Source organism: Gopherus flavomarginatus, chromosome 6 (genome assembly GCF_025201925.1).
Source record: "Gopherus flavomarginatus isolate rGopFla2 chromosome 6, rGopFla2.mat.asm, whole genome shotgun sequence".
Classification (NCBI taxonomy): domain Eukaryota; kingdom Metazoa; phylum Chordata; order Testudines; family Testudinidae; genus Gopherus; species Gopherus flavomarginatus.
In genome coordinates this window covers 127,030,186-127,057,888 of record NC_066622.1, presented here as the reverse complement: position 1 = coordinate 127,057,888, position 27,703 = coordinate 127,030,186, and the positions used below count along the sequence as shown (strand labels likewise).

Here is a 27,703-nt window from a genome sequence, read left to right as displayed (position 1 = left end):
TTTTTGTTTATATGCTAAGGTTTATTAGGCTAACAAAATAAACAAGTTTTCAAAGAGAAGATATTGGTTACTCTACAAATTAGAGGAAATGGAAAAGAGTAATCATCAACTCATACAAATATTCAAAAGTTGTAAGCTCATTAAATACTGGAATTTTTCCTCAGAACAGCAGGAATTGGTTCCAAATTACTATTTCCTTCTTGATATGCAGTAAATGCCATGACCTTTATGTCATATTAGACATAAACAAAGATGAGAGAAATTCTGAAGAACAGCATGCTTCATTTTATATCCTTTTCTAGCAAATTTTCCTTAGGTTAAATAAATTCTCTTGTTAAATTGTACCTTAAAGGAATACTTTTGAATTCTAATCCTGATTTCTTAAGTTCTCAGCTTGGTGTCATCTGAACATTTTATAAACATTTTATAAACATACTCTCCATTTTATCATACAAGTAGTTAATGAAAATATTGAAAAGTACCAGACCTAGGACAGTCTCTTGCAGAACCCCACTTGTTATAACCTCACAGTTAGATAGAGAACTATTGATAACTTGAGTATGGTCTTTCAACAAGTTGTGCATTCTCTTTAAAGCAATTTCATCTAGACCACATTTCCTGGTTTGCTTATAAAAATGTCACTTGGGACGGTGTCAAAAACCTTAATAAAAATCAAGATATATCATGTCTACAGCTTTTCCATGCTCACTAGGCCAGCAACTTTGTTAAAGAAGGAAATAAGGTTGGTTTGGCATGATTTTTTTCTTAACAAATCCATGTTGGCTACTATTTATCACCCTACCATCCTCTATGTGCTTACAAACTGATTGTTTAATATATCTTTTGGGGTATGGAAGTTAGGCTGAGTGGTCTAAAATTACTTGTGTTCCCCTTTTTTAAAGATAGGTATTATATTTGTCCTTTTCAAGCCCTCTGAGACCTCACCCATGCTCCATGAGTTCTCAAAGATAATTGCTAATGGTTCTGAGATTACTTCAGCTAATTCCTTAAGTACTCTATGGTGACTTTCATTAGGCCTTGTCAACTTGAATACATTTAATTTATCTAAATATTCTTTGACCTGTTTTTTTCCATATTATGTCTTTTGTTCATTCCCTTGATAATATTAATTGTGTTAAATGTTTACCAGACCATTAGTAAAGGGATAGATAAGAAGACAAAAAATACCATAATACTTCTATGTCAATCCATGGTATGCCCACACCTTGAATACCATGGGCAGATCTGGTTGCTTCATCTAAAAAAAGATACACCTCTACCCCGATGTAACATGAATTTGGATATAACACAGTAAAGCAGCACTCAGGAGGAGATGGGGGCTGCACACTCCAGCAGATCAACACAAAGGGGTGGGGGATAGCTCAGTAGTTTGAGTATTGGCCTGCTAAACCCAGGGTTGTGAGTTCAGTCCTTGAGTGGGGCCATTTATAGATTTGGGGATTGGTCCTGCTTTGAGCAGAGGGTTGGACTAGATGACCTCCTGAGGTCCCTTCAAACCCTAATAATCTATGATTCTAAGTTTGATATAACACAGTTTCACCTATAATGCAGTAAGATTTTTTTGGCTCCCGAGGACAGCGTTATATCGGGGTAGAGGTGTATATTAGAATTGGAAATAGGTACAAAGTAGGGCAACAAAAATGATTAGGGGTATGGAACAACTCATAAGGAAGTGTTTATTTACTCCTTCACATAACACAAGAACCAGTGGTCATCCAATGGAATTAATAGGCAGCAGGTTTAAAACAAACAAAAGGAAGTATTACTTCACATGATGCCCAGTCAACTTGTGGAACTCCTTGCCAGGGGATGTTGTGAAGGCCAAAACTATAACAGACTTCAAAAAAGAACTAGATAAGTTCATGGAGAACAGATCCATTTATGGCTATTAGTCATCAGGGTTGCTACCCCATGCTGTGAGTGTCCCTAGTCTCTGTTTAACAGAATCTGGGGGTGTACAATAGGGGATGGATCACTCAGTGATTGCCTGTTCTGTTGATTCCCTCAAACATCCTGCATTGGCCACTGTCGGAAGACAGAATACTGGGCTAGATGGACCATTGGTCTGAATCAGTATGGCAATTCTTATGTTCTAGACTTCACTTATGGCCATTACAACTTTAGCTCAAGTCAAGTTTGCTCTCCATTGAAACACCTGATGAGCAGGAGGATCCTTATTCTGCTTTGGGTCCTTTTCATGATGAACTGGTGGTTCTACCCCAACAATGTCCAGAAGTGAATACCATTCTTGACTCCATCACTGACCATGGCACTGGTCACAAACATATTGGGGATAGACTGGAGAGTTCATCTGGACCATCGGCAGATACAAGGGACCTAGTCCCCAGAAGACATTGGACTATGTACAACTGTCTTAGAACTGGGGCCATTAGACTGCTATGTGTGGCATTCCCACTGTCCTGAGACACCCAATAGCATAGCTGCTAACAGACAATATGTTGGCAATCCACTACATAAACAAGCACGGGACACCCACTTGTAGAGAAACAATCAAGCTGTGGAAATCATTTCTCCTGCATGGCATAACACCAGTAGCACTGCATATCAGCAACGACCTGGCAGACTTCCTGAACAGAGAGTTGCTGGCCTCAAGTGGTCACTGCAGAAATCCATCACTAAGTTAATATTCCGTCTGTATGGAAAAAACACTGAAATATCTTTTGGCCATCTAGGACAATGCCAAGTGTCTGAACTTCTATTCCAGAGGGCACACAAGCCTGGGATCATTGCCAGATGCCTGCCTCGTAAACAACATCACACCAATTCTGCTAATCCCCAGGGTGATGGCCAAAGCCAAATGAGACCAGGTCACACTCATCCCATAGCTCTCTATTTGCCAAGGCCATTCTGGCTGACAGACCTGTTGCAGATGTCCATGCAACTACCAAATAGACTCCCATACTTGTTCCTGCCAAATCAAGATGAACTGATACTCCTCATTTCCACCATCCTGAGAAGATTCCACTTCCAGATATCTACAGTAGGATCTGCACTGACACATACTTGAAGAAGAAAGAATGATTACTTACTCTAGAGTAGCTGGTTTTTCAGGTTGTCACAGTTTTGGGATAACTACACTTTTGACCTCCTCTTGATCTGCTCATGGAAAGCCCTCTCAGGCCTTTATCTGTCCCCTTTCTGGGAACAGATCACATCCTTCTTGACCCAGGGATTTAAGCTTACAGTCCCCTTGCACTGTGTTTTTCCCCACAGATATAACTAAAGTCCAGTAGTTACATTTTTGGCCTCTCCGAGAGCTATGAACAGTGTGGATCAGTGATTACCAGTAACCAATCAGCTCTTTCAAAGCAGAATACATTTATTTAAGGACAAAAGCATTCAGCAAAAACATACAAAACAATAAAAAGGCATATTCGGTGTACCACAAGTTGCCCATCTTCCATAACGGGGTCTATCAGGTCAAAGTCCTTCCAACCCTTCAGTAGGCTTCACTCCCTCCCCTTTGGATAAACAATCATGTCTATTTGTTGAATCAAAATGAGTCAGGAACCCCAAGTTAGTTTTAACTCAGCTTTTATATCCCCCAAAGCCCATGTTCCCAGGCCTTCTGAAACACACAAAACCAGTCATTCCCCTTTTGCCAGGGAGTGAAGCCTCAAAGGATAGGTATCTGTATAACCAGCCTTTGGTTGCATTAATCAGCCCCTAGTAAGTCCAGATTCCTCAGGGAATCCATCAAGTGAGCCAGGAACACATGCGTACATATAACACATATTGGATATGAAGAGCTATAAATATTCTGTGGGCTCATATTGTCTGGCTAATCTCAGTACACGAGTTTTCATGCTTCCAAACATACAGATAACATTCATAAAGTTAATATAGTAGCCCCTAAAAACACTGCGTGTGGTTGACATATCTATGTCAGAGATGTCGTAGTCAACATGGATTCCATGACCCACAAACCGGCGCTGTTTTCCAGAGTCCTCAGGAGACATGGACTCAAATTGTGAGGGAACGGTGGGAGGCTGCTCCTTCCCCTGTGCCCTCACCTAGGAAAACAAAGGAGGTGCAGGACAAATACTCTGCCCTGATGGTCATTCCTACTAGAAAAGATTCTCATCTCATGCATATGAGTTGTATGTAGACCTACCCTGGATCCACCGTGATTACATCATCTCAAAGAAACACAATTACTGAAGGCTAAATAACCATTTGATTCCTAAAATTGTTGGCCTTTTATGAGGCTCATTTTGCTTTGTAGAGTAAGGCTATGGCAGTAGCTGAGTTGAGAATTTGGCCCAAATTACATGGGAGTTCATTAGTATGCAACCTATCACTATAATTTGTTATTCTGTTGGAAATATGCAGAGATCTCCAGCAGTTTATCTATGGGTTTAATAATTCTTACTTCTACTATACCTTCCCATCAACGTGGATTTCTAACATACAAAATTTTTTGGCAGTCTATTATCAGTTGTGCAAAAGATTGTATTAAATAAACTAGATAATCTGTGGCCACTTGAATTTTAAACACTGGCTGAATATTGCTTGCTAAAAGCAACTGTAAGTTTGCAAATGTGGCTGTAGAAAGAAATGAGTGGAAGGAGACTGTTGCAAAGAATGGCTCCAAATCTCCTATAATTTAAGTGATTTACAGTCATAGGCACCGAATCTCCTGGAGCACCCATGGAAAAAAATTAGTGGATGCTTAGCACCCACCGGCAGCCAGCTGTCTCCACCCATTCCTTCCCTGTCGATGGCCCTGCCAGTCAACTTCTCCATCTCCCTCTCAGCGTCTCCCACCCGCTGTGATCAGCTGCTCCACGGTGTGTGGGAGGAGCGGAGATGGGGCGGAACTGGGCGGGAAGAGGTGGGACGGGTAAGATTGCCAATTCTCTAATTGCAAAAAACTGAACTCCCTTGCCCCATCCCACCCCACCCCTTCCCCAAGGCCCCGCCCCTTTCCCACTCCTTCTCTGAGGCCAAGCCCTGTTTACTCCATCCCCCCTCCCTCTGTCACTTGTTCTCCCTCACCCTCACTCACTCGCTCTTTTTCACCAGGCTGGGGCAGTTGGTTGGGGTGTACTGGGGGAGGTATGGGCTCTGGCTGGGGGATGTGGGCTCGGGGGTGGGGCCGGGGACGAGGAGTCTGGGCTGAGGCTGAGGGGTTTGGAGTGCAGGAGGGAGTGCCAAGCTGGGGCAGGGGGTTGGAGTTCAGGGTGGGAGTTTGGGTGCAGGAGAGAGCTCTGGGCTGGGGTAGGGGATTGACATGCGGGCTCTGGGAGGGAGTTTGGTGTGGGAAGAGGCTGAGGCAGGGGTTTGAAGTGTGGGAGGGGCTGCGGGCTCTGGGAGGGAGTTTGGGTGCAGGATGCGGCTCTGGGAGTTTGAGGTTCAAGATTCAGGTGATGCTTACCTCAGGCAGCTCCTAGGAATCTGCCAACATGTCCCTCGACACTTAGGCAGAGGCACGGCCAGGTGGGTCTGCATGCTGCCTCTACCCATAAGTGCCATCCCCGCACTCCCATTGGCCAAAGTTCCTGGTCAATGAGAGCTGTGGAGCTGGTGTTTTGGGTGGGGGCAGTGCGTGGCACGCCCCCGGCACCATTTAGGGGCCACAGGGACATTTAAGCGCTTCTGGGGAGCTGCGCTGAGCCAGGTAGGGATCCTGCCAGCCCTGCACCGACCGAACTCTTAATGGCCCAGTCAGCAATGCTGACTGGTGCCACCAGGGTCCCTTTTTGACCAGGTATTCAAGTAGAAAACTGGACACCTGGCAACTCTAGGTGGGGGCGGGAAGAGGCGGGCTGGAGCTGGGGCCTTGGGGGAAGGAATGGAGTTGGGGAGGGACCTGGGGTAGGGTGGGGGTGGGAAGAGGTGAGTGGAGGTAGGGGCTTGGGAGACAGAGTGGAATGGGGGCGGGACCTGGGTCGGGGTGTGGTTGAGCACTCCTGGGTAAAGGAAAAAGCCAGCGTGTGTGTGTACAGTTTTGGAATATGTAAAGATATATTTGACTCCTCTACTCTAATGAACTTGTGTCCTGCAAGGTTAGTGAGTATTTTGTAAGGTCCTAAAGCTCTCCTAAAAATCAAATTGAAACACGTGTTGTGATTTTTTTTTTTGTCACAGACTCACTTTTATAATCTTTGCATCTTTTGTCTATTGATTTCTAAAATTTTCACTTGAGTCTCAAGAACCTGAATATATATTACCTTATTTGAGTAAGCACATGCTTTTAGGGAGCACATATTTCCTATAGGTGGTGTTTTTTTGGATGAGAACTAGAAATGCAGCCTTTGGAAACTATTGTAATATGAATGTTTTACTACTGTTGCTACTAATACAATGAGGACCTGACTAGATGTAGTCACTAAACATCTCATGGAACATTAACTGCAGAGTCTTGGCGAAATTCAGCTGCGGTTATTAAATTATACCATCCTACATTCAACCTGCAGTTTTAATTGGATATCATTTTCTCCCTCACTTCCTGTTGTAAAGTGTTGTGTGGAATTGGTGTGCATTATGCAATAATTGATGAGTTCCCACTGCATATCTTATTTGTAAAATGCTTTGGAACTGAAGATACAGACCAGAGATTGTCTCTTTTGCACAGCACCTAATCCTACTGGGGCCTTTGGGTGCTACCACAATACAAATATTCACCACTACTGTTAATATATGTGTGTTATTTACAGCTAAGATTTCCAACCTGAACTATGCGCCCACATTCTGAAAATTCAGTGTCTCAAGTTGGGAATTCAAAAATGTGGGTACCTAACATTATAAGCCATTTTTCAAAAATATCCTGCCCTACACTTTTTTGTATTTAAAAATTAAATTGGAAAAATATTATAAAACTTACTTACTCTTCCCTCCCTCCGACCCGCCTGCCAACATAAGCAAAAGTTGTGTAAAATATTCTTAGAGATAGAAAGTTACCGTTTCACTAAAATAATTCCTACGGCCTATAAAGGATAACTATATTATGTGGTCTCAAAACTAATCTGAGTTTGAAGACTTTGTATATCTGTAACATTACATACCTGCACATAGGGACAAATTCACAATGTAACCCTTTCTGGGCTTAAATGTATAAAATGAATGTCCAATAGTGACAATGGCAGGTCATGTTTTTTAAAATAATGCCATAAAATTGGAGAGAGCCATGTGATCTGTCTTTCTATAGATACAATTGAGAGTCCTGGTGAAAAGGTCCAAGTTGTGCTGTGAGAGTTAGTAGCTGCTTTTATCATCTGCATGAAAATGGTAACTTAATTTCCCCAATACTATTTTCTCCCTAGTGTTACTCACACCTTCTTGTCAACTGTTTGTAATGGGCTACTCTCTTATCGCTTCAAAGGTTATTTTTCCTCCCTTTGTATTCTGCTGTTAATTGAGTTACCTCGTTAGACTGACCTCACACTTGGTAATGCAACCCCTATCATTTCATGTATTTATACCTGCTCCTGTATTTTTCACTTCATGCATCTGATGAAGTGTGTTCTAGCCCCAAAAAGTTTATGCTCAAATAAATTTGTTAGTCTCTAAGGTGCCACAAGAACTCCTCATTGTTTTTGATGAAAATGGAAGTTTTCCAGTACTTCTGGATAGACATTAGTGGCATGAAATATAGTGTAGTGTTGACATCAGAGGCAGAAATATTTGGATGCTATGCAAGAATTTGAAAAGCTATTATTTTAATTATGGAAACTTCTGGTGCTCAGGCAAAATGTTGCATAATTTTTCAAAAAAATCTTAATTCAACTTTCTCTAATAAGAATACTTTATTAAATACAAATCTTTTTTGATCTTATATGACATCTATCAGTAGGGAGTTGATCTTGGTTATTACTCATTTTTCAGGGTCATCCATGCTTGATCTGGCTTAATATTAATAGGAAATAATCATAAAAAAAGAAGTTATAACTCGTTTTGTTACAAGTGTAATCTTTTACATTGGTGAAGCACAGTAGTGTTTTTTGTTTGTTTTTGAGTGATTGTCCACGTGCATTCTACTCCTGGTGTGTATACACCCCCATGCATAGGGGATTGGAATTTTTTTGAATAGCAATGTATGTTGGGTCTGCAGCTACACCCTGCATGTGGAGTAGTCAAGATAATTGTCAGTTCTTTGTTACTACCTGTGGTTGAGGCATCTCTGTGCACTGAGCAGTTCTTTCCTTACACATGTATTAGTTGTAGTTCGTGTTCCAGATATAATTAGTGTAGTTAAATTTCTATTTTCAAGCCTGTTGGCAGAAAAAGAAAAGCAGGAAGAAGCCTTCATGTCTGGGAGGTGCCCCAACACTGGACCCCCATTGGACATGGCAGAGGCAAAATCTCCAGGATTCAAATCTTGTCCTTTCTGCAATGCAGCTGTACCCGTCTGTGGTGTTTGTAGCATTGTTGGAACTGTGTTGGTTCCAGGATATAAGAGTTAATGTAGGTGAGGTAATATCTTTTTTGGACCAACTTCTGATTGTAGAAGGGACAAGCTTTTGAGCTCCACAGAGTTCTTCCTCAAGTCTGGAGACAGTAACCAGAGTGTTTGACTAAATACATGTGTGACAGATTATATAAAACATGCTGTAGGACACCACTGAAATGAAGTGGGCGTGTAATGGTTAGCAGGCAGTAGGATATGTTCCAAATTGTTGTAATGATCCATAAACCAGTGTCTCTGTTAAGTCCAGTTCAGCAGAGTTATGAATTTAAGTTCCTAGGCTCATCTTTTGAAGGTGTTGTGCAGGTTTCATTTAAGGATGAGGACTGAGAGATCAGATACGGAAATGTTTTCATCCATGGGTGATAGGGTGTTTTTGTCCTTTATCTTTTTTCTGTGAGAGTTCATTCAAGAGCATAGTGATTGTCTGGTTTTACATACGCAGTAGTTGTTGGGGCATTTGATTCCAGAGGATGAGATGATGGGCATGTGTAGGACCCAGGAATCTTGAAAAGTGTATTTGGGGAGAGGGTATTGATCATCATAGCAGTGGAGACATGTGTACAGGTTTTGCATTTGTTGTTCTGTCATCTGGTGCTACTTTGAGTTGGTGTGTCCTGGTCTATGGAAAGCTTGCTTCTGATGATGAGTTTGGCGAGGTTGGTGGTTGTTACGTGGTTCTGTTCTTCCTCTGTTCAACAGCAATAACTTTTGTGCAGAATGGAAGTATTAAGTAATGAAATTAGCATGTAATTGATTTTCACTGAGGTACAGTATTGTGGATCTAATATACTATTATAAATCCTCCCCCTGAATGGCTTTAAGTTACAAGTTACTTGGGAGGATAAATAGTCTGTTTATAAATGACTAAACAAAGAGACACTCTGCCATGTCTGTTAGTATCAGTTTTGATGTATTTACTGTTTGAATCACTCAGATATACATTACAATAAACCAGGTTTAAAAAACAGTTAGTTTTGTTGAACTATTGTGATGACAATATTGAATTTTGTTTCTATGAGAATTATTAAAAATAAAAAAGCTCTGCTTACATCTATTAATAAAATTATTAAGGGATGAATACTCCAACCACATTTGTGCTGTGTAAGTAGCTGGAGTTGGCCAGAGGAGAATGCCTCTCTGTGCTGCTTCAGAGGTGTGGGAGGTCTTTGTCCAAGCCAGCAGGAGAAAGAAGACCCTTGACTGGGGCTGGGTGGCTCTGAATCAGGGAGTCCTCCTCAACTACATTTTAATATAGCTGGCATGTTGTGGAGAATAAAGGCCTCCCTAATCATGTATTTGTGGCCAGCTGCATGGAAAGGCATATATATTCACTTTTAACTGAAGGATGTTCTAACCAGATTTCTGCACCAACTCTTAAATCTTTTATGTGCCAAATTCACATTTCTTATTGACTGAAAGTTTGTTATCCAATCATATACTACTATTCTGTATGCAGTATACTTAAGACATCTACTGAAAGCCCATACAGTTAATTTAATACTAAACATCTTCTGATATCTAAGTGAGTTTTGTTGGATATCTTCCCCATAAAATAGGCTTGCCACATTTTCAGCCATACATTATTATTGTCTATTAATATTAATAAACTACTGAATATATTCTATTTAAATCAGATATTTTTAAGACAGTGATATGAAAAAAGTGCAATGCTTTGTGGAACAATGAGACTTTTTTGTGAATTTTTGAACAGTGTATTGTTTAAGCAATAAACAAGATTTACTTAGAATGAATTAATAATCCAGAGGTATCTGTTTTATACAAATAATCTTGCATCTCTTAAACAATAACCCTGAGAGAGATGCAGGGTTGTTCCTCGGCATAATGACAAGTTGGGCAGAGCACTCGATGAAGGAGGAAAAAGAAACTTGTGGTTAAAACACTAGACTAGGATTCAGGGTGTGGGGGTTTCATTTTTGGCTCTCTCAAAGATTTCCTGGATTATGGTGGGTATATCACTTAGGCCATGTCTACACTGTGTCACAGGGTGGACTACAGAGGTATAAAATGCAGAGCATACCAAAACATTGTGCTCTATCTAACTGCCCTATGTGGATAGTGCTAGCTCGAACAAAAGAGTACCTAGTTTGCATCAACATGGTCCTGTTGGAAAGAGGAATACTTCCCCCATGTTTTCTGTCTACTGGGCCTTTGTTTTTTATGTGCCACTACTGCTTTTGCCTGCATTCACTTATCCATTTTTCCCTGGCAGTTAATGACTGGAACAATAGCCAGAGGGAAAACTTTATTCTGAGTGCCTTATTAGGTCTTTAATTGTTGATCAGATACCACATAATAGAGCTGACTTTAAGCAAACAGAATCATGTAGATTTTTAACAGAACAGAAGCATATGGATTTCTTCAGCTTTCAGCAAGACAGAACAAATGAGTTGAAAACTGTATTGTTACCAAATATATGAGATGGTGGGGAAATCACTGTTAGCTCCACTCTGAATGCAGTATGAAACTATTGATCTTAGGCCAAAAAAAAAAAAAGAAAAAAAGCATTGTTGTAGTTGACTGTTGACTAATTGTTTCATGTCCCTTTCATTCTGATTTATAGAAAATATCACCTTGGGTAGGTTTGCGCAAGATCAACATCTCCTACTGGGGATGGGATGACATGTCTCCTTTCACGAATACGACACTGCAATGGCTTCCTGGAGAACCAAATGACTCTGGCTTCTGTGCATATCTAGAAAGAGCAGAGGTGTCAGGGCTGAAAGCGAATCCATGCACCGCTAAGGCAGATGGTCTTGTCTGTGAAAAACCTGTTGGTGAGCAATCTCCTGTACCAAAATGCTGCTGTTAAAATGGTTGAACAGTCTGTTTGGCATTTTTGTTTTGTACACAAGGAATGTGGGAAAAATTCTTGTAAATAACCGCAGGAACGTTTTGCTTTTAATGTTTAAAAGCAAGTGAAGCTTTTAATCTTGGAAAGCAAATGAAATTCTCAAAAGCAACACATTTTTCTTTGAGAGTTACCCCACCTGGCATAGTCCACATCATACCAGCTACATCAGTGAGTTCCAAGGCAGAATTACTGCTCTGATATTGGAGTTTTGTTTATAAAAGTTGCTGTTCAGCTTTTCTGTTCAACAAAGCTGATGCTGCTAAAGCATTTTTCATTTATGAATCTTGCTGATTAATAACAGATTATTCATTTAAATTAATAAAACAGAAGTTTAATTAGAACAGTTATTTTAGCCATCTTTTGTCTGGGCAGTTTTTAAAGAACCCAGTTACCCCTTCCCATTATGGAAGCAGAAGGTAGTTGGAGACTCTTTTAACAATATGTATAAACCTATGCTGAGAAGTTAGGAGACAAGTGGTTAACAGTCATCCTTGGGTAAGCAAATGTTTGCAAACTAATAGGACTGGCCTACCTATAGTGAATTACCTGCACCACTCTTACTTTATAAGAAGGATGAACTGTTGTGAATTCTAGTTAGAAAGACACATAAGAAGGACATTGTAATTAATAAGGAGACCAATAATTTTTCTCTTTCTTTCTCTGAGAATCTATGGAGAGAGAAAACATACTGTACTTCATGATTTTGCTTTTGCAATAAATCACACCACGTTGATGTCTAATCTCTAAGATCCCGATACAACTGCTTATGCAGATTCTTAATGGGAAGCACATGAGTAGTTCTGTTATTTTCAGTGGGACTGCTCGCGTGTTTTAAAATTGAGGATTGGGACATAAGTGTGCAAACACTCTCTTGGAGGTGCTGCAGTGCTGACTAGCTTGTCACAGATCCCAAATTGCTAACGCTTATATTGAGATTCAAAATTTCCTTGTGACAGAGGTTTTTCTTTATTTTACAAGAAAAAAAGTCCAAAAATGTGAGTGAATTAATGTATTTACTACCACTGAGAAGGGTGGCCAAGTGATTTGAGTCACAGGTTGGGAAACAGGACCTTCTAAATTCTAAACCTGACTCTCCCACTAACTCCCTGGTGATAGTCTTGAGCAAATCACTTGACTAAGTTGCCTTCTCTGAATCTGTTTCTCCATCTATCAAATGCAGATTATAATATTTACCTGAGGATTAATTATATAAAAATTGTAAAGTGATAAAAAGCAGAGCATCCACAAATAGTAATATTGTTGGTACATAAATGTTAATGTTTAGTTTAAAGGAGATATTTCCATAGAAACTATTTCATTGTGTTTAGAAGGTTGTTTTTTTTTTTTTAAAAAAGATCTCTAGAGGATACAGAAAAACATTGCAGACACTTACCTAATAGTTAATATTAAAACCTTCTCCTAGCCCTGTCCTTCATGAAAAGGAGGAAAAGTCCCCAAGTTGTCTAAGATGATTGGTGACAGTGTAATGTGTGGTCATATGAGACTCTGTAGATCAGGGGTTCTCAAACTTCATTGCACCGTGACCCCCTTCTGAAAACAAAAGTTACTTCACAGTCCCAGGTGGGGGGACTGAAGCCTGAGCCCGTCTGAGCCGCAGCTCCCCAGGGAGGGGGAGCCAAAGCCCAAGGGCTTCAGCCCCATGTAGGGGGCCTATAACCTGAGCCCTGCCACCCAGGGCTGACGCCTTTGGGCTTTGGCTTCAGCCCGTATGATGGAGCTTGGGTTTTGGCTCCGGGCCCAGGTATTTTAATGCCAGCCCTGACGACCCCATTAAAATGAGGTTGTGACCCACTTTGGGGTCCCGATCCACAGTTTGAGAACTGCTGCCGTAGAGTGAGCTCACTTAACCCTTTGGAAAGGAAGTAAATATAATTCCGCATTTTTCATATGAACAATGCTCTCATTTTGTGCAGATGGTTAAAATTTACAGGTTGTCCTAATAGGATGAACAAGGTTTGTAGAGATGAAAGTGATCCTAATGTATCTTCTTTCTGTTGTTGTCTTTTTTCCCCTCCTTTTGAGTTTGCCAGTGTAGGAGAAAGCCTTGTGTACACAGTAACATAAAAGACATTTAAAAGTATTTAATTTTTTGTTGTGCATTCATATATAAAGAAGCATTTTGCTGTCAACATTCGCAAAGTTGTTAACTTTCATAAATAAAACATGCATTCCAACAATCCTCTGGCTGTCTTATGCACAACTTGTAGTATTTCAAATAGCAGTGTAATTACAAAGTAAATTTGCATTTTGTTGCTACTGCTGACTGAGTCTGTTTCCTATTGTTTCTGTTCCTCATGCTGCTGTTTTGTAGTAATGGATATTGTAATCTGTTATATTTCTCTCTATCAGAGAATAAACAGATGTGGCATGGTGCCATGACGTGTTAAATAACTGAAGAATGCCGATGACAAACTGTTAAGAGTATTTTCCAAGTTTAGCATCAGAATCTCCATCTGTTATTGATGCCAATTTTATTTGCTATTGAACTGTTTCGGCAGACATGGAGGTTAAGAAAATTCAGGGCTTCTGGGATTCCATTTTTGAGTTCCATCACATTTTTTAAAATTGTTTTACAGTAGAAGATTATTTATGATTATAGCAAGCTGTGGCTCAAATTTATGCGTAGTGGGACAAAGCCTGAAGTCCTTACTCAGTTTTTACCTGTCTTTACTCTCTCAAATCATTGGGAGTTTTTGCCTTATTAAGGGCTGAGGAAGGACTTGAGGATTAAGCTTATTTTCTATAAAGCTGTGTATATATAATCAGTAATCCGCGAAGTACATAATAGCTGTGTGGGTTTAGTTAACATTTATTACAGGAATGCTGTGCAAATTCCTTTTATAATTGAAACATATTACTCTACCAATATTTTTATGTACTGGTCTTAGTTAAGAATTACTATACTCATATTGATGCACATGTTACAGCTTTATTTGTAATCAAAAGATAATGCAACAGAAAAACATACAAGTAATTTTTATTTAGAATATAACTTTTCAGAGATTACACATACCACGACTAAGATAAGCAAAATATTGTCTGCAGTAAAAACCTCTTATATATTAAATAACATTTCTCTTGTTATTTTCTCTTTGAATTTGTATTGAGTGCTACTGTATACACCAGGGGGCAGATGTTTATTTGGCAACTCTCACTTTCAGATAAGAGACAGAATGTTTAAGGGAAAATATATCACTAGTGAAGTGAAGTAAATAACTGTGGTTTATGGTTATTCACTATTTAACTAACGAGCAACAGAACAAGGTGGTCATAGATTGCTACACTGTAGCAAGGCATGAGCTGGTCCCCTCTGGTTTCTGCCCCTGCTTCCCTCACAGATTAGTCAGAGATGCCTCAAGTTGATGCAAACACCAGTGCTCTGTATTTATAGCTGTTTCCCACCACCACCTTACTCATAGACTTTAGGATCAGAAGGGACCAACATGATCATCTAATCTGATTTCCTGCACAAAGCAGGCCACAGAGCCCTACCCATCCATTTCTATAACAAACCTCTAACCTATGTCCGAGTTACTGAAGTCTTCAAATTGTGGTTTGAAGACCTCAAGCTGCAGAAAATCCACCAGCAAGTGACCCATGCCCCATGCTGCAGAGGAAAGCGAAAAACCTCCAGGGCCTCTGCCAATCTACCCCGGAGGAAAATTTCTTCCCGACCCCAAATATGGCGATCAGCTAAACCCTGAGCATATGGGCAAGACTCACCAGCCAGCACTCAGGAAAGAATTCTCTGCAGTAACTCAGATCCCATCCCTTCCAACATCCCATCACAGACCACTGGGCATACTTATCTGCTGATAATCAAAGATCAATTGCCTAAATTAAGCTATCCCATCATACCATCCCTTCCATAAACTTATCAAGCTTAGTCTTAAAGCCATATATGTCTTTTGCCCCCACTACTCCCCTTGGAAGGCTGTTACAGAACTTCACTCCTCTAATGGTTAGAAACCTTCATCTAATTTCAAGTCTAAACTTCCTAGTGTCCAGTTTATACCCATTTGTTCTTGTGTCTACATTGGTACTAAGCTTAAATAATTCCTCTCCCTCCCTAATATTAATCCCTCTGATATATTTATAAAGAGCAAGCATATCCCCCCTCAGCCTTCTTTTGGCTAGGCTAAACAAGCCAAGCTCTTTGAGTCTCCTTTCATAAGGCAGGTTTTCCATTCCTCGGATCATCCTAGTAGCCCGTCTCTGAACCTGTTCCAGTTTGAATTCATCCTTCTTAACCATGGGAGACCAGAACTGCATACAGTATTCCAGATGAGGTCTCACCAGTGCCTTATATAACGGTACTAACACCTCCTTATCTTTGCTGGAAATACCTCGCCTGATGCATCCTAAAACTGCATTAGCTTTTTTAACAGCCAGATCACATTGGCGGCTCATAGTCATCCTGTGATCAACCAATGCTCCAAGGTCCTTCTCCTCCTCTGTTGCTTCCAACTGATGTGTCCCCAATGTATATCTAAAATTCTTATTATTAATCCCTAAGTGCATAACTTTGCACTTTTCACTATTAAATTTCATCCTATTACTATTACTCCAGTTTACAAGGTCATCCAGATCTTCCTGTATGATATCCCGGTCCTTCTCTGTGTTAGCAATACCCCCCAGCTTTGTGTCATCCACAAACTTTATTAGCACATTCCCGCTTTTTGTGCCAAGGTCAGTAATAAAAAGGTTAAATAAGATTGGTCCCAAAACTGATCCTTGAGGAACTCCACTAGTAACCTCATTCCAGCCTCACAGTTCACCCTTCAATACGACCCGTTGGAGTCTCCCCTTTAACCAGTTCCTTATCCACCTTTCAATTTTCATATTGATCCCCATCTTTTCCAATTTAACTAATAATTCCCCATGTGGAACCATGTCAAATGCTTTACTGAAATCGAGGTAAATTAGATCTACTGCATTTCCTTTGTCTAAATAATCTGTCACCTTCTCAAAGAAGGAGATCAGGTTGGTTTGGCAACATCTACCTTTAGTAAAACCATGTTGTAACTTGTCCCAATTACCATTGACCTCAATGTCCTTAACTACTTTCTCCTTCAAAATTTTTTCCAAGACCTTACATACTACAGATGTCAAACTAACAGGCCTATAGTTACTCGGATCACTTTTTTTCCCTTTCTTAAAGATAGGAACTATGTTAGCAATTCTCCAGTCGTACGGTACAACCCCTGAGTTTACCGATTCATTAAAAGTTCTTGCTAATGAGCTTGCAATTTCATGCGCCAGTTACTATCTATGTACAGGTTTTCCACAGCCAAACTTTGCCAGCAGCAGCCTAGAGGGCCCTACCTCTCTCTGTGCCTGGCCTTTCTCTTTCCCCCTCGTCCTCTGGCTTCCTTCCTGACAGCCTTCCTGATAGCCCCCAGCTAATTAGGCTGGCAGCATTTCTCCTTGCCAGGCAGGGCTCTTCAACCCACCCCAATCCATTCCCCTTGACTGGGGGCTGATTAAGCCCTCCCTGCTCAGCACCCTATCATACACACCTATTACAGTAGCTGCAGTCATATTTTATATAATGCATGTGCTCATAACTACACTGCCATTATTGAACAATTAATACTAAATTTACAAATGCAGTATATAAGTAAAATTTTTATAATCACTTTTAAATGAAGTCTTTTGGAGATGTAATGTGACTTAAGATGACTACACAAAGGAGTATTGAGAACAGTAGGGTAATTTTTGTAAAAAAAAAAAAAATTAAAAAAATTGTATTTGCATCCTGTACTGTGAGTCTGACTGAAATTGTTCACAAATAAACCAGGAGACAATCACTTTTATTGTAACAGTCTCTTTAATATTACATAATGTTAAGATAATAGGGATTGAATTTGTGTTAAATTAATAAATTCTTTCTACTTTTTTTCTAGTTAGTCCTAATCAAAATGCTAGACCTTGCAAAAAAACGTGTTCCCTGAGAACAACATGTTCCAACTGCACGAGCAATGGCATGGAGTGTATGTGGTGCAGCAGTACAAAACGATGCGTTGACTCAAATGCCTATATAATCTCCTTTCCATATGGACAGTGCCTAGAGTGGCAAACTGCCACCTGCTCTCGTAAGTATGTTAATGAATGAACACTGTTAACTATAACATGATTATTTTTTCTACCTTATAGAGGCACAAACATTTTGAGTAAGTTTCACTAGATACAGGAAAAAAAGAACAGATCATTTCAGCTGTCATCATAGCCCATTAATATCAGCAATGGATAATTTGTTTCATATTTTATGGATGCAGATAGTATAAATAAGTTTTGACAGAGGGAATACTCTTTAGATTTTGAGAAGAGCCAATACATAGTTTATTAATTCAACATAAAGACAAATATATTCCTATTTGCACTTTATATGAATAGAAACATTACAAATTAATCACTGTGTGTTGGACAGTATTTTCCAATGCGTGGGGTCATTCCTTGGTCGGAGGAGAGATTCCAAGGATGGGACGGGCAGCAGGATTGCAGCATGGTCATGATTGGTTTCATTTTCCTAATGGGCAACAGTGTTCAAAAGTTTCAGAAACAGTGGTGTAGGGGACAAGAAGTGAAGTGGCCTGGTACTGATTGCAGGTTAGACAAATGAGAGTGTTATGATGATTGGGGAGAACTGAGAGAGGCCAGTGTCTGGACAGTATTCAGGGCTGGGTAGTTGGTAGCATGGGTGTTCTGGCCACAAAATAAACTATATGTATGATAGCATGAGAGGTCATTGTGAGTGAGACTGCAGATAATTGGATGATTGCATTCCTCATACTGGCAAGAATTTTCTGATGGGTGCAATTAATCTCTCTTGATATATCCGGACATGACATAGAGCAAGTGACATATAAAGAGAAATTTTCCTGAATCCCTTTTGGCAGGGTTCAGGACATTGGACATCAGACGGACCTTGTTTCAGAGTTGTGGCTAGATTGTTTTTCTGTTCCATCAGACCCTACATACATACATACATCCTTCCCCATGAACCCCAGAGGACAATGGTAAGGTAAAAGATGGTGTGCTTGGTCTGTGATAAGGGCCATTGATTTCATCTCATTTGAAGGCTGAAGCTTGAATGTTCTGCATGTAGTTGGCTACTCTGTGCTTATGTGTTACATGGGAGGAGAGAGACAAAAAGAACGGAAAATAGGTGAGGAAAGGCACAGTGGTCTATCAGCTAACAGTAGGGCCAAGGACACTGAGATCTGCAGAAAAGCCTGCACCCCCAATTTAACTGGAGTTCTTTCATTATCATTCATCTTCATAGTATATAGTGAGTATATTGTGTGCCTGAGCTGGTACATTTCATTGACAATTTTGTAAAGTTGAAATAATATTATTAAAGCAGGAAATGGGCTAGGAAAGAGGTGGGAACCAGTGCAGGAGGCAAAGGGCCTCCACATAAGAGATACTGGTCTCCAATCTCCAGCCATTTGGGAGGGGCAAGTAGGCCTTGCTATGGAAGACTTAATGGGAAACTGCATTAATGTGCACTTGGTTATCACTTACGAGTGAGTAGCCTGTGTAGGGGATGCTAATGCTGTAAATATGCAAAATTTAAAACACTCCATTATCTAGACACTTTTGTCTTACAGCAGTCCAGGAAAATATTTTTTTTCTTTTAAAAGAAGAAATTTAATTAAAATCCATAAGCCAGTGACTGAAAATTCAGAAGTAAAATTGACATCACTAATATTGAAAAAGTTGTGCCTTTGTTTTAAAAATGGCATGAGTTATTTTTTTTTGTTGGTTTGTGTCACAGTTTATATATTATTCAAATGGATTTTTTTCTTTGCATTTATCTGAAACTGTACCATTTCTGTTTGTGCAGGGACAACAAAAGCACTGTGTTTAATTTAGTTGTCATTCGAGGCAGGTCTAAAATTTTTATATTAAATAAACATAATGTTATTTGCCATATGTCAGTTCAATATCATAAAGAAGTAGCTTTCTCTGAAATTGTGTTTTCTATCTATCCAATAAAAAAAAATTCAATTTCCATAAGCAGACATTTTATTGGACTTAAAGTATTTGAAAGTTTGAATGTAAAACAAGAAAATGAATATCTAAATCAGACCTTGTTGAGAACCTTTGTTTTCAGTCTAATTAAAATTCAGGTAGGTAGATCATTTAATATTACTTCTAAAAGGTGTATTTTAATGAGATATTAATATAAATAAGTTTATTCACTTGTTAAAATATTATTTTTAGTTAATCTTGTTGCTTGTTTGTTCACAGAAAGGAATGTATCAATAGCTTAACAAAAGAAAAGCATTCACACTATTACTTTTGTCATGACTCATAGATAAGTATTTCAACATTTTTATCTGTTGTGTACTAGTAGACTACTTGACACACTCATTCATGGTTTAAATGACAGAAAATATCACACAGAATGATTGGATATGAGAAATGCATATTTATTTTCACAGCTTGGAAAAGAAATTAAGAGCACTGTTTTTTATTGATGACATTTTGTCATTTTAAGAACTGCTTGGCAGAAAATTTCATTCCACTCATCACCAACACTTCAAGCCATTGCAATTTGAGAATGGATTGCTGGTGGCAAATACTCATAACCCACCAATAAATGTCAAGAGAAGAGTTCCTCCTCCTTGAATATAAATCTTCTTTTCCCACCTGCAGTACCATTTTCAGTTTTATAAACTACTACACCTATATAGAACATCTCAGGTTTTTCATTGTTGACTCCTTCCTTCTCTCCCATAGAACCTGAACCCCCTAGGGCAGCCTTTGGGCATGGTGGTTCTTGTTATGTGCTGTCCCCCTAATGGAATCCTGAAAGTGGATCATCTGTTATTCCTGCATGGACTTAAGCATTTATTAGAGTCTGGTGTTCTATAGATTTCTATTACTCCTCCCTCTTCCTGCATTAAGGATAAAGAGGGGAGGGGCATTCTGGCAGCCTGTTCTCTGAGGGGGAAAAAACCCCTTCCATTGCTGTCAGTGGACATGCAAGCAGGCTTACCAGTTTGACCCTGGAGAGGTAAAGGGCAGCTACTTGTCTTCTCCATAGATAATATATAATTCTGTCCTTATATTTATATCACCACTTCATTGAAGTTTGTGAAGTGAACAAACACTGGATGTCTGCCAACAAATTTATGGCCAGCTTTTTAGTCTTTCTCCCCCAGACAGTGAACACTACTTTTTCTACTGTCAGTAATGATTTGAAATGTATTCATTTAGTATTAGTGGAGCATGGCGCCTTCCCTTAATAGTTGTCTTTGCATTACTTTTAGCGTTCCTGCTGATTTCAGAGGACACTGTATCCTCTTAATGTCAGTGATGGCAAAATAAACCAACATCCACAAAAATAAACTTGGCTAAAACTGCAGAGTCTCCTTAAAAAGAGGTCCCTGAAAAACATACGTTTGTACAGAAATTACTTCTGAAACCATGTTCACAGAAGGGTCCTGTGAAACAATATGTCAGTCTTCTCTAGAAATTTTGTAGTATTATTTAATATTTATAATGGATTTCTGCTTCTATATTAAATTGTTTATTTCCCACCAACTCCCAACCTTTCTGTGTCTCATTCACCTGTCTTCTCCTGCCTGACACTTGCACTGCAAACTCTGCCTTCCATGTTGCTTGTGTGTACAGTACCTAGTGTGGTGGACAATCAATCCTTGATTGAGTTCCAGGCCCTACTCTAATAGAAATATTAATGATAATATATTAATATAGCATCCAGAGGCCCCAATAGGGATTGTAATTATAGACTCATAGACTCATAGGTCAGAAGGGACCAATCTGATCATCTAGTCTGACCTCCTGCACAAGGCAGGCCACAGAACCCCACCCATCCAAGTACATTGTACTTAGCACTATAGCTATGCACAAATACTGAGTCACTCCCCTGAATAGATTAGTTTTAGAAGATTATTAATCTTAGAAGATAAGTATATAATTTTATGTACATATTTCCAGACAAAAATTATGTTAAAATGGAGTTAGTTAATAAAAATATATTTTATATTATACACACAAAATTTAAAATGGAGGGTAATATACATTGCAGGGATGTTGTAGTTACCCCAAAACTAAGCATTGTAAACCTAGGAAATTCAGAGTTAAGCATAAACTTAAAAGAAATCCAAACACGTTAAAGTATGGAAATGCACAGTTAGCGTGCACATACAACTGTATCTCTGCCCAATAGTGACACACAATGCAATAACTACAGGATTATGATTAGGGCAGTTTAGTGTTTGTGGACCGAGACTAGAAGAATTTTTTTTTTTTAAAGATGCATTTGATTCTTTTCCACCTCAGATCATGAGGAGGTAAAAATCCTCCAAAATAATGAGATCCCAGGAATATTGGAAACGTATTTTTCATAACCGAAGTTTTATTTGTCAGCAGAGGCTGGTGTCTAAAAATCTTTTCCTTCAGAGAAACTCATGAGGAGCTGTCTTCTTTTAAATGTCTACGACTTCCCATTGTTCTGACTGGGTACACTCTTTCAAAATGGTCATTGCCTCCCATTACTTACAATGAGAATGAAGCCAGTAGCCATGTTTAAGAGCAGTCATACTACAAATACTAAAAAATAATAAGCAATAAGTGGTCTCAGTCCTCTTGAAATCAATGGGAGGTGACACCCTTTTGAAAAAGGGCAGTTCCATTTGGAATTCTCTGTAATATAACTTTATACCTGTTGAAGGAGAAATTTTTAGCTGTGAAGAAACATGGAAAAAATTGTGATTAGCCATTGTTTTCAAATATAGGCAATTTTTAGTGTTAAGGGAAACTGAAGCATTTGTGTTTCATTGTTAAGAAAGTTCAGGACCAAAAAAATAGTCTGATGCTGCACCTGATTCATTAAAAGATCCATTTTAAAAATGAATTTTAACTCATAGACCAATTAACCAACTTATTTGTGAAATTCATTCTGCACTTTAAGTGCTGTAATTTTGGGAGGGAGTATATTCTGTATTCATATATAAGAAAGTGGGTGTATTCCTACTTTTGTGTGCAAAACATGATTCTTCTTTAACTATGGAGCTGTGAGCAGTGCTTCCCTGAATGTATTTTAGAATTTTAAAAAATGATTATCAAAAGAGGAAGTGCCTTTGTTTCTATGAGTAAATAAACAAAATACATTGCTATAGGAAAAGAACTTCTGATCCATGTACATTTCATCCCACTGACTTTTTACCCCTTTCAGTTCCACAGTACAGTGAGGGTTCTGTTGAAAAGTTAATAAAGCTTCCTCACACCATGTTACCATTTAAACAGTTTCCCCTTTGGACATGTCTGATGTTGTTTACTCTTTTCCATTTCCCCACATGTGGATCCCTGACACTTTGGACTCCAGAGTTGTGGGAGGTTCATGCTTTGAGGGACAGTAACCACATCCACAGTTTTAAACTTATTTGATCTCAGCCTAAAGACATAAAGTTTTCCTTTTTCCCCTTGAGAAGGCACTTGTAGTTAGCATGAAAAATTAATTTAAATCCCTTGGAATCCTCATTATTGTTTTTCCATTTTATTGTTATTCAACATAATAACAAATGAGAGGATTAAGCAGCTGTTTTCTAGTAGGTGCAGTATTGTCAGTCTCACAGAAGTAAATTCTCTAAATTGAACCTATATTCCATATGTCTATAACACTTGTATACTGTACTGATTTTTTTTTCTTTTACATGAGCTATTTATTTTAATCTCCTGTCATCCTCTCATTATTAGCAAGAGATTGTAGAACTTACTGTGTAGGGATTTGTGCCGTATTCATTCTCCATTCTTTCTCTCTCTCCAACCCCCATGTTTACATTTTTAAAACCTCATCTTATTAAAATAAACCCACTGTTGCCTCTATATCTATGGAAAACTATTACCAAAAATAGTTTCTAAAATGAAAAAACTGACAGAAGCCAGCCCACATTAAACAAACTACTAAGGCAACTTCAGGTAGGGGAAAGCCTGCATAAATAGATTAACCTTGCTGTGTGCCCTGAAGGTCAACAAACTCAGGCCAAGTTGACATCAGTGAGAAGTAATTCAGACTTAAGAGTTCTCCCTGCTTGAGGACACCATGACTGTCAACCCCTTTTTGTCCAGAACCGAAACCTCAGGACCATATGGCAAATGTGTCCCAGTAAATCTAAACTTGATTAGCATGTGTGTCTGCTGGCATTTTGTCTGTCATATATTGAGTTCTCAGGTGCCCAGCCCCACCTCTTTAGCAAGTCATCACTATCTCTAGCAGTACTCTCCTACTGCTTTTGACTCCTAGTCCTTGTACACTCTGAGTTCTCAACCCTTTTTCTCTCCCCACGGCTGGAAATAGTTATTTTAATTAAACCTCCCTAGAACCTTCAGCTGGGGTCACTAATTATCAGTGGGTTGCAGGCAAGACTGATCCCAGCTGCCTTTGCCAGCCTGTGATGAGGAGACTTCAATGGAACAGGCAGTAGACTCCTCTGAGGGGTTTCTGCAAACTTCCCAGGTGAACCATTTTAGTGATGCAAGCCAGGACTGTAGTCAGATAAATGGGAAGCTCACTTAGCCTATTAATTCATTTCAAATCATTTATGAATTGACAGTTTTTATCTGAGACAGTTAGCAGTAAATTCAGATTGATATTTCATGGTTCTAAATTGAGTTCCAGCAGTGCTTCTGAACACTATTGACAGTGTTTGGAAACATAATTGTATTATTTCCAGTAACATCATATTGGTACTTATGGGGATTCATCACAATATAAAATGTTGTTTCTTTCCATTTTACCAAATTTTCTCTTTTATTTCCAGAACTATTTGATGAGTTAGTAAGGTGTCTAGATATGTCATTTAATTGTCAAAGAAGAAAGAATATGCAGTAGATGAAAAGTGTTTTGTTATTATAAAGTGAAGAAAATATTACCACAGTTGCTAAACAGTGTGTGTAACAGGATACAGGGGCACTACCTTCCTGTTTAACAAGGGTTTCAGCCTTAGTTGAGGTTCCTCTCCTGCACATATGCTCATGAGAAGGACTATAATACAGCTGTGTGGTTGAGTGAGTGGGAAGAATGCCTTTGGGAAGTTAGGATCCACATTCAAGTTTCGTGGGACTAGGTTGAACTGCAAACTGGGGAATTTTGTTTCCTTTTCACCTTATATTAATGTTTTGCTTTTGTTTTATAAATATTATCCCTTGAAGCAACTTTGCTGGCTTGAAAACCACTCTACCAGCATACACAGTAGTTAAGGAAAGAAACTAATCCAAGATTACTTTTATTATATGAATGGGACAGACTAGCTCTAGATATTCATGGAACTTCAGTTTAGTGTCTCACTAAACCCATCACATACAATAACTCCAAAAACATACATCCCCTCATGGCAGTGCACATCCCTTCTTTGCCACCCACACAAATCAACAGTAAACTAACCCATAAGAGAACAATACGCTATACTCTGAGACTTCAGTTCAAGCCCAGTATTAAAAATCAGCATGCAATAAAATATACTGTATATTATTTTAGCTTCCATTTTTTTCCTTTCAGTAACCTAGGAATTAAGGTGTTTTTTTTTAACAGCCCATCTCAGTTGTTCTTGTCTGTATGCATTCTGGTTCCTCTCTCTGAAGGATGTTGCTACACCCTAATGTATGGTTAAATAGATATGGGTGTTTTTGAAGGATCCTCATAACTTTTAAATCAGGGTAGATTCATGATGGGAAGGGAAGGGACCAAAAGGAGGAAATAAAATTTCGAATGAAACCAAGAGGTTTTTTGTAAGTTAGGGAACTAGAGAAAATAGAGGTGGAAGCCCTTGACTCTGGGCTACGTTTTCCCCCGTTCATTCATCAAAACTGGTTTGTTGATAATTAGAGTGTAGTGTAAAGCCTATTTTTTTACACAGGGTTTCACCTGATTTCCCTGGAGAAAAGCTTTGAGAGGGTTTCCTTGAAAGAAAAGGTTGAGTTTATTGTGGTTGGAAAGACTTTCCTTAGTTTTTGTCGTTATGTTAAATTAGTTTTAAATTGTTATTTTGTATATGTATATGCACTTAGAAGGTTTTGATAGTTGCACTTTATAAATTTAAAAATAAATGCATCTTTGTTAAAACTCCTTCAGTGTAACCCTTTTGAAAGAAGGCAATCAGCAATTTGTAGAAGGTTTGAAGGAGGGCAATTGTAGCATTTTAATATTTTTAAGATGTAAATTGTAGCGAGGGTGAAAAACAAACTAGGACTGTGAACTAAAAGTCTCCAAGCAATTTTTAATAACATCTACACAGCAATGTCTTCTCCCCTCCCCCAACAAAACTGAGCAGCAGCAAGTTTCAGAGCCCAGATCAACTGACTCAGTCTTGTGAGGCTTGCACTGTGGGGCTAAAAATAACAGTGAAGATATTCAGGCTCAGGCTGGAGCCCAGGCTCTGAAACCCAGCAAAGTGGGGAGGGTCTTGGAGCCTGGGCTCTGGTCCAAACCGAAGGTCCACACAGCATGAGCCCAAGTCAGTTTATGTGGTCTCTGCTTCAGGTGTTTTTTTTGTTTTGTTTTGTTTTTTACTGTGTAGATGTACCCATTGAGGTATTGTGCTTTTTTTTTTTAAATCGCCAATAACTTCAGAACATGAACTTTTATTTGTTCTAAACTGGGTATTCAACATTTGAGGAAGACTGCTTGTGGGAGACATGTTCATTTTAAATTAAATGAAAGGATACTGTGTAGAAAAAATTGTAGAGATAAAGATTTATAAGTAACAGCACAGTTGAATAACTCAGCTGATGACAATGTGGGGGAGAAAGAGAGATTTGATTTTTAGTACTCAAGTAAATGAAACCTGACTTGCTGTTACAGAAAAGAAAAAATAAGATGGAGCTTCATTAAAATGAAATGCAACTATGATTTGTAGTTTAGGATTATTTTTTAAAATGCATATTTCATGGTATGTCTCAGATTATCATTAGGATTGAGCAGAGTGTTTAGTAAAAAATCCAAATATCCCTACTCAATGTCCATTGGTAATTGAAACCCAAAGTAATTTGAGTTTGAATTATCACAATTTGAACATTCCCCTTCATGATTTGGATCAATAACCTGATTTTGTTTCAAATTTGATTCTGTGGTTTTCCTATTCAGCCAAGGCCTTGATCCTACAAACATGCATGTGCTTAACTCCACGCACATGTGTAGTCATTGGTGCATCAGTGTAAATGGTTGCACGATCTGGAGCAGAGTGTGTATATAACTTTATTGAGTATTGGTAGGGACAGCTGAAAATTGATTCTCTGCCTTTCTTTCTTTGGATAGCTGCAATACAGTAACTCCTCACTTAAAGTTGTCCCGGTTAATGTTATTTCACTGTTACGTTGCTGATCAATTAGGAAACATGCTCGTTTAAAGTTGTGCAATGCTTCCTTCTAACATCATTTGGCAGCCTCCTGCTTTGTCCACTGCTTGCAGGAAGAGCAGCCTGTTGCAGCTAGCTGGCGGGGGCTTGGAATCAGGGTGGACTGGCAGCCCCCCATCAGCTCCCCACCCCGCATCAGCTTCCTGTGCTACAGCCGCCCAGCAGGTTATCAATTGGCAGTTCAGCTGTCCCTCCCCCCACTGCCATGTGCTGCTCCTGCCCTCTGCCTTGGAGCTGCTTCCAAAGACTCCTGCTTGCTGTTCATGGAAGGAAGAGGGGACCTAATGTCAGGGTGTCCCCCTCCCCACTGCTCCTGCACCCCACTTACCCTTTCTCCATATAGAGCAGGGAGAGGATACAGACGGAGAGAGGCAGAGAGAGCCTGGGGCAGCAGCTGCTGTCTCAGCTTCCCGATCCACTTAAAAAGACAATGCACTTAAGAGTGGGTAGCTTACTTAAAGGGGCAGTGTGCATCTCTCTCTACCTCTCCCACACAGACAAGGTGTGTGTCTATCTCTGTCTGCTATGCTGTCTCCTCTCCCTCCTGTTCGGGCTGCCTTGTGTGAGAGGCTACATTAACAACAATGTGTTAACCCTTGAGGGCTCAGCCAAGTGCTAGTTCACCATTTAGCATCAAGGCATTCCCTGGGAAATATCCTTCCCTTTTCCACCCTCTAACTTCACCACCTCAGCCAAGCTTCACAATCATCATAGCTGTGAACAGTATTAATTTTTTTGTTTAAAATGTATACTGTGTGTATATCTATATAATATATAATTTTTTGTCTGGTGAAAAAAAATTTCCCTGGAACCTAATCCCCCTGGATTTGCTTAATATCGTTTCGCTTAAAGTCACATTTTTCAGGAACATAACTTCAACGTTAAGTGAAGAGTTACTGTAGTTCCTTTTGCTTCATAGTTATATAATCCTCATGTGGCTTCTATGAGCATCTGGTTCAATGTAGTATG

At 39.3% G+C, this 27,703-nt stretch overlaps 1 protein-coding gene across 5 annotated transcripts in view; it reads left to right on the top strand.

Moving 5' to 3' along the window:
• Positions 1 to 27,703, top strand: part of ATRNL1 (attractin like 1) — a 1,010,697-nt gene that overhangs the window by 309,963 nt on the left and 673,031 nt on the right. For all 5 annotated transcript variants that reach the window (XM_050958929.1, XM_050958927.1, XM_050958928.1 and 2 more), the window contains 2 exons: positions 11,034 to 11,247; positions 17,252 to 17,440. In XM_050958929.1, the coding sequence (XP_050814886.1) occupies positions 11,034 to 11,247; positions 17,252 to 17,440 (403 nt within the window). The remainder of the gene's footprint in view (positions 1 to 11,033; positions 11,248 to 17,251; positions 17,441 to 27,703) is intronic.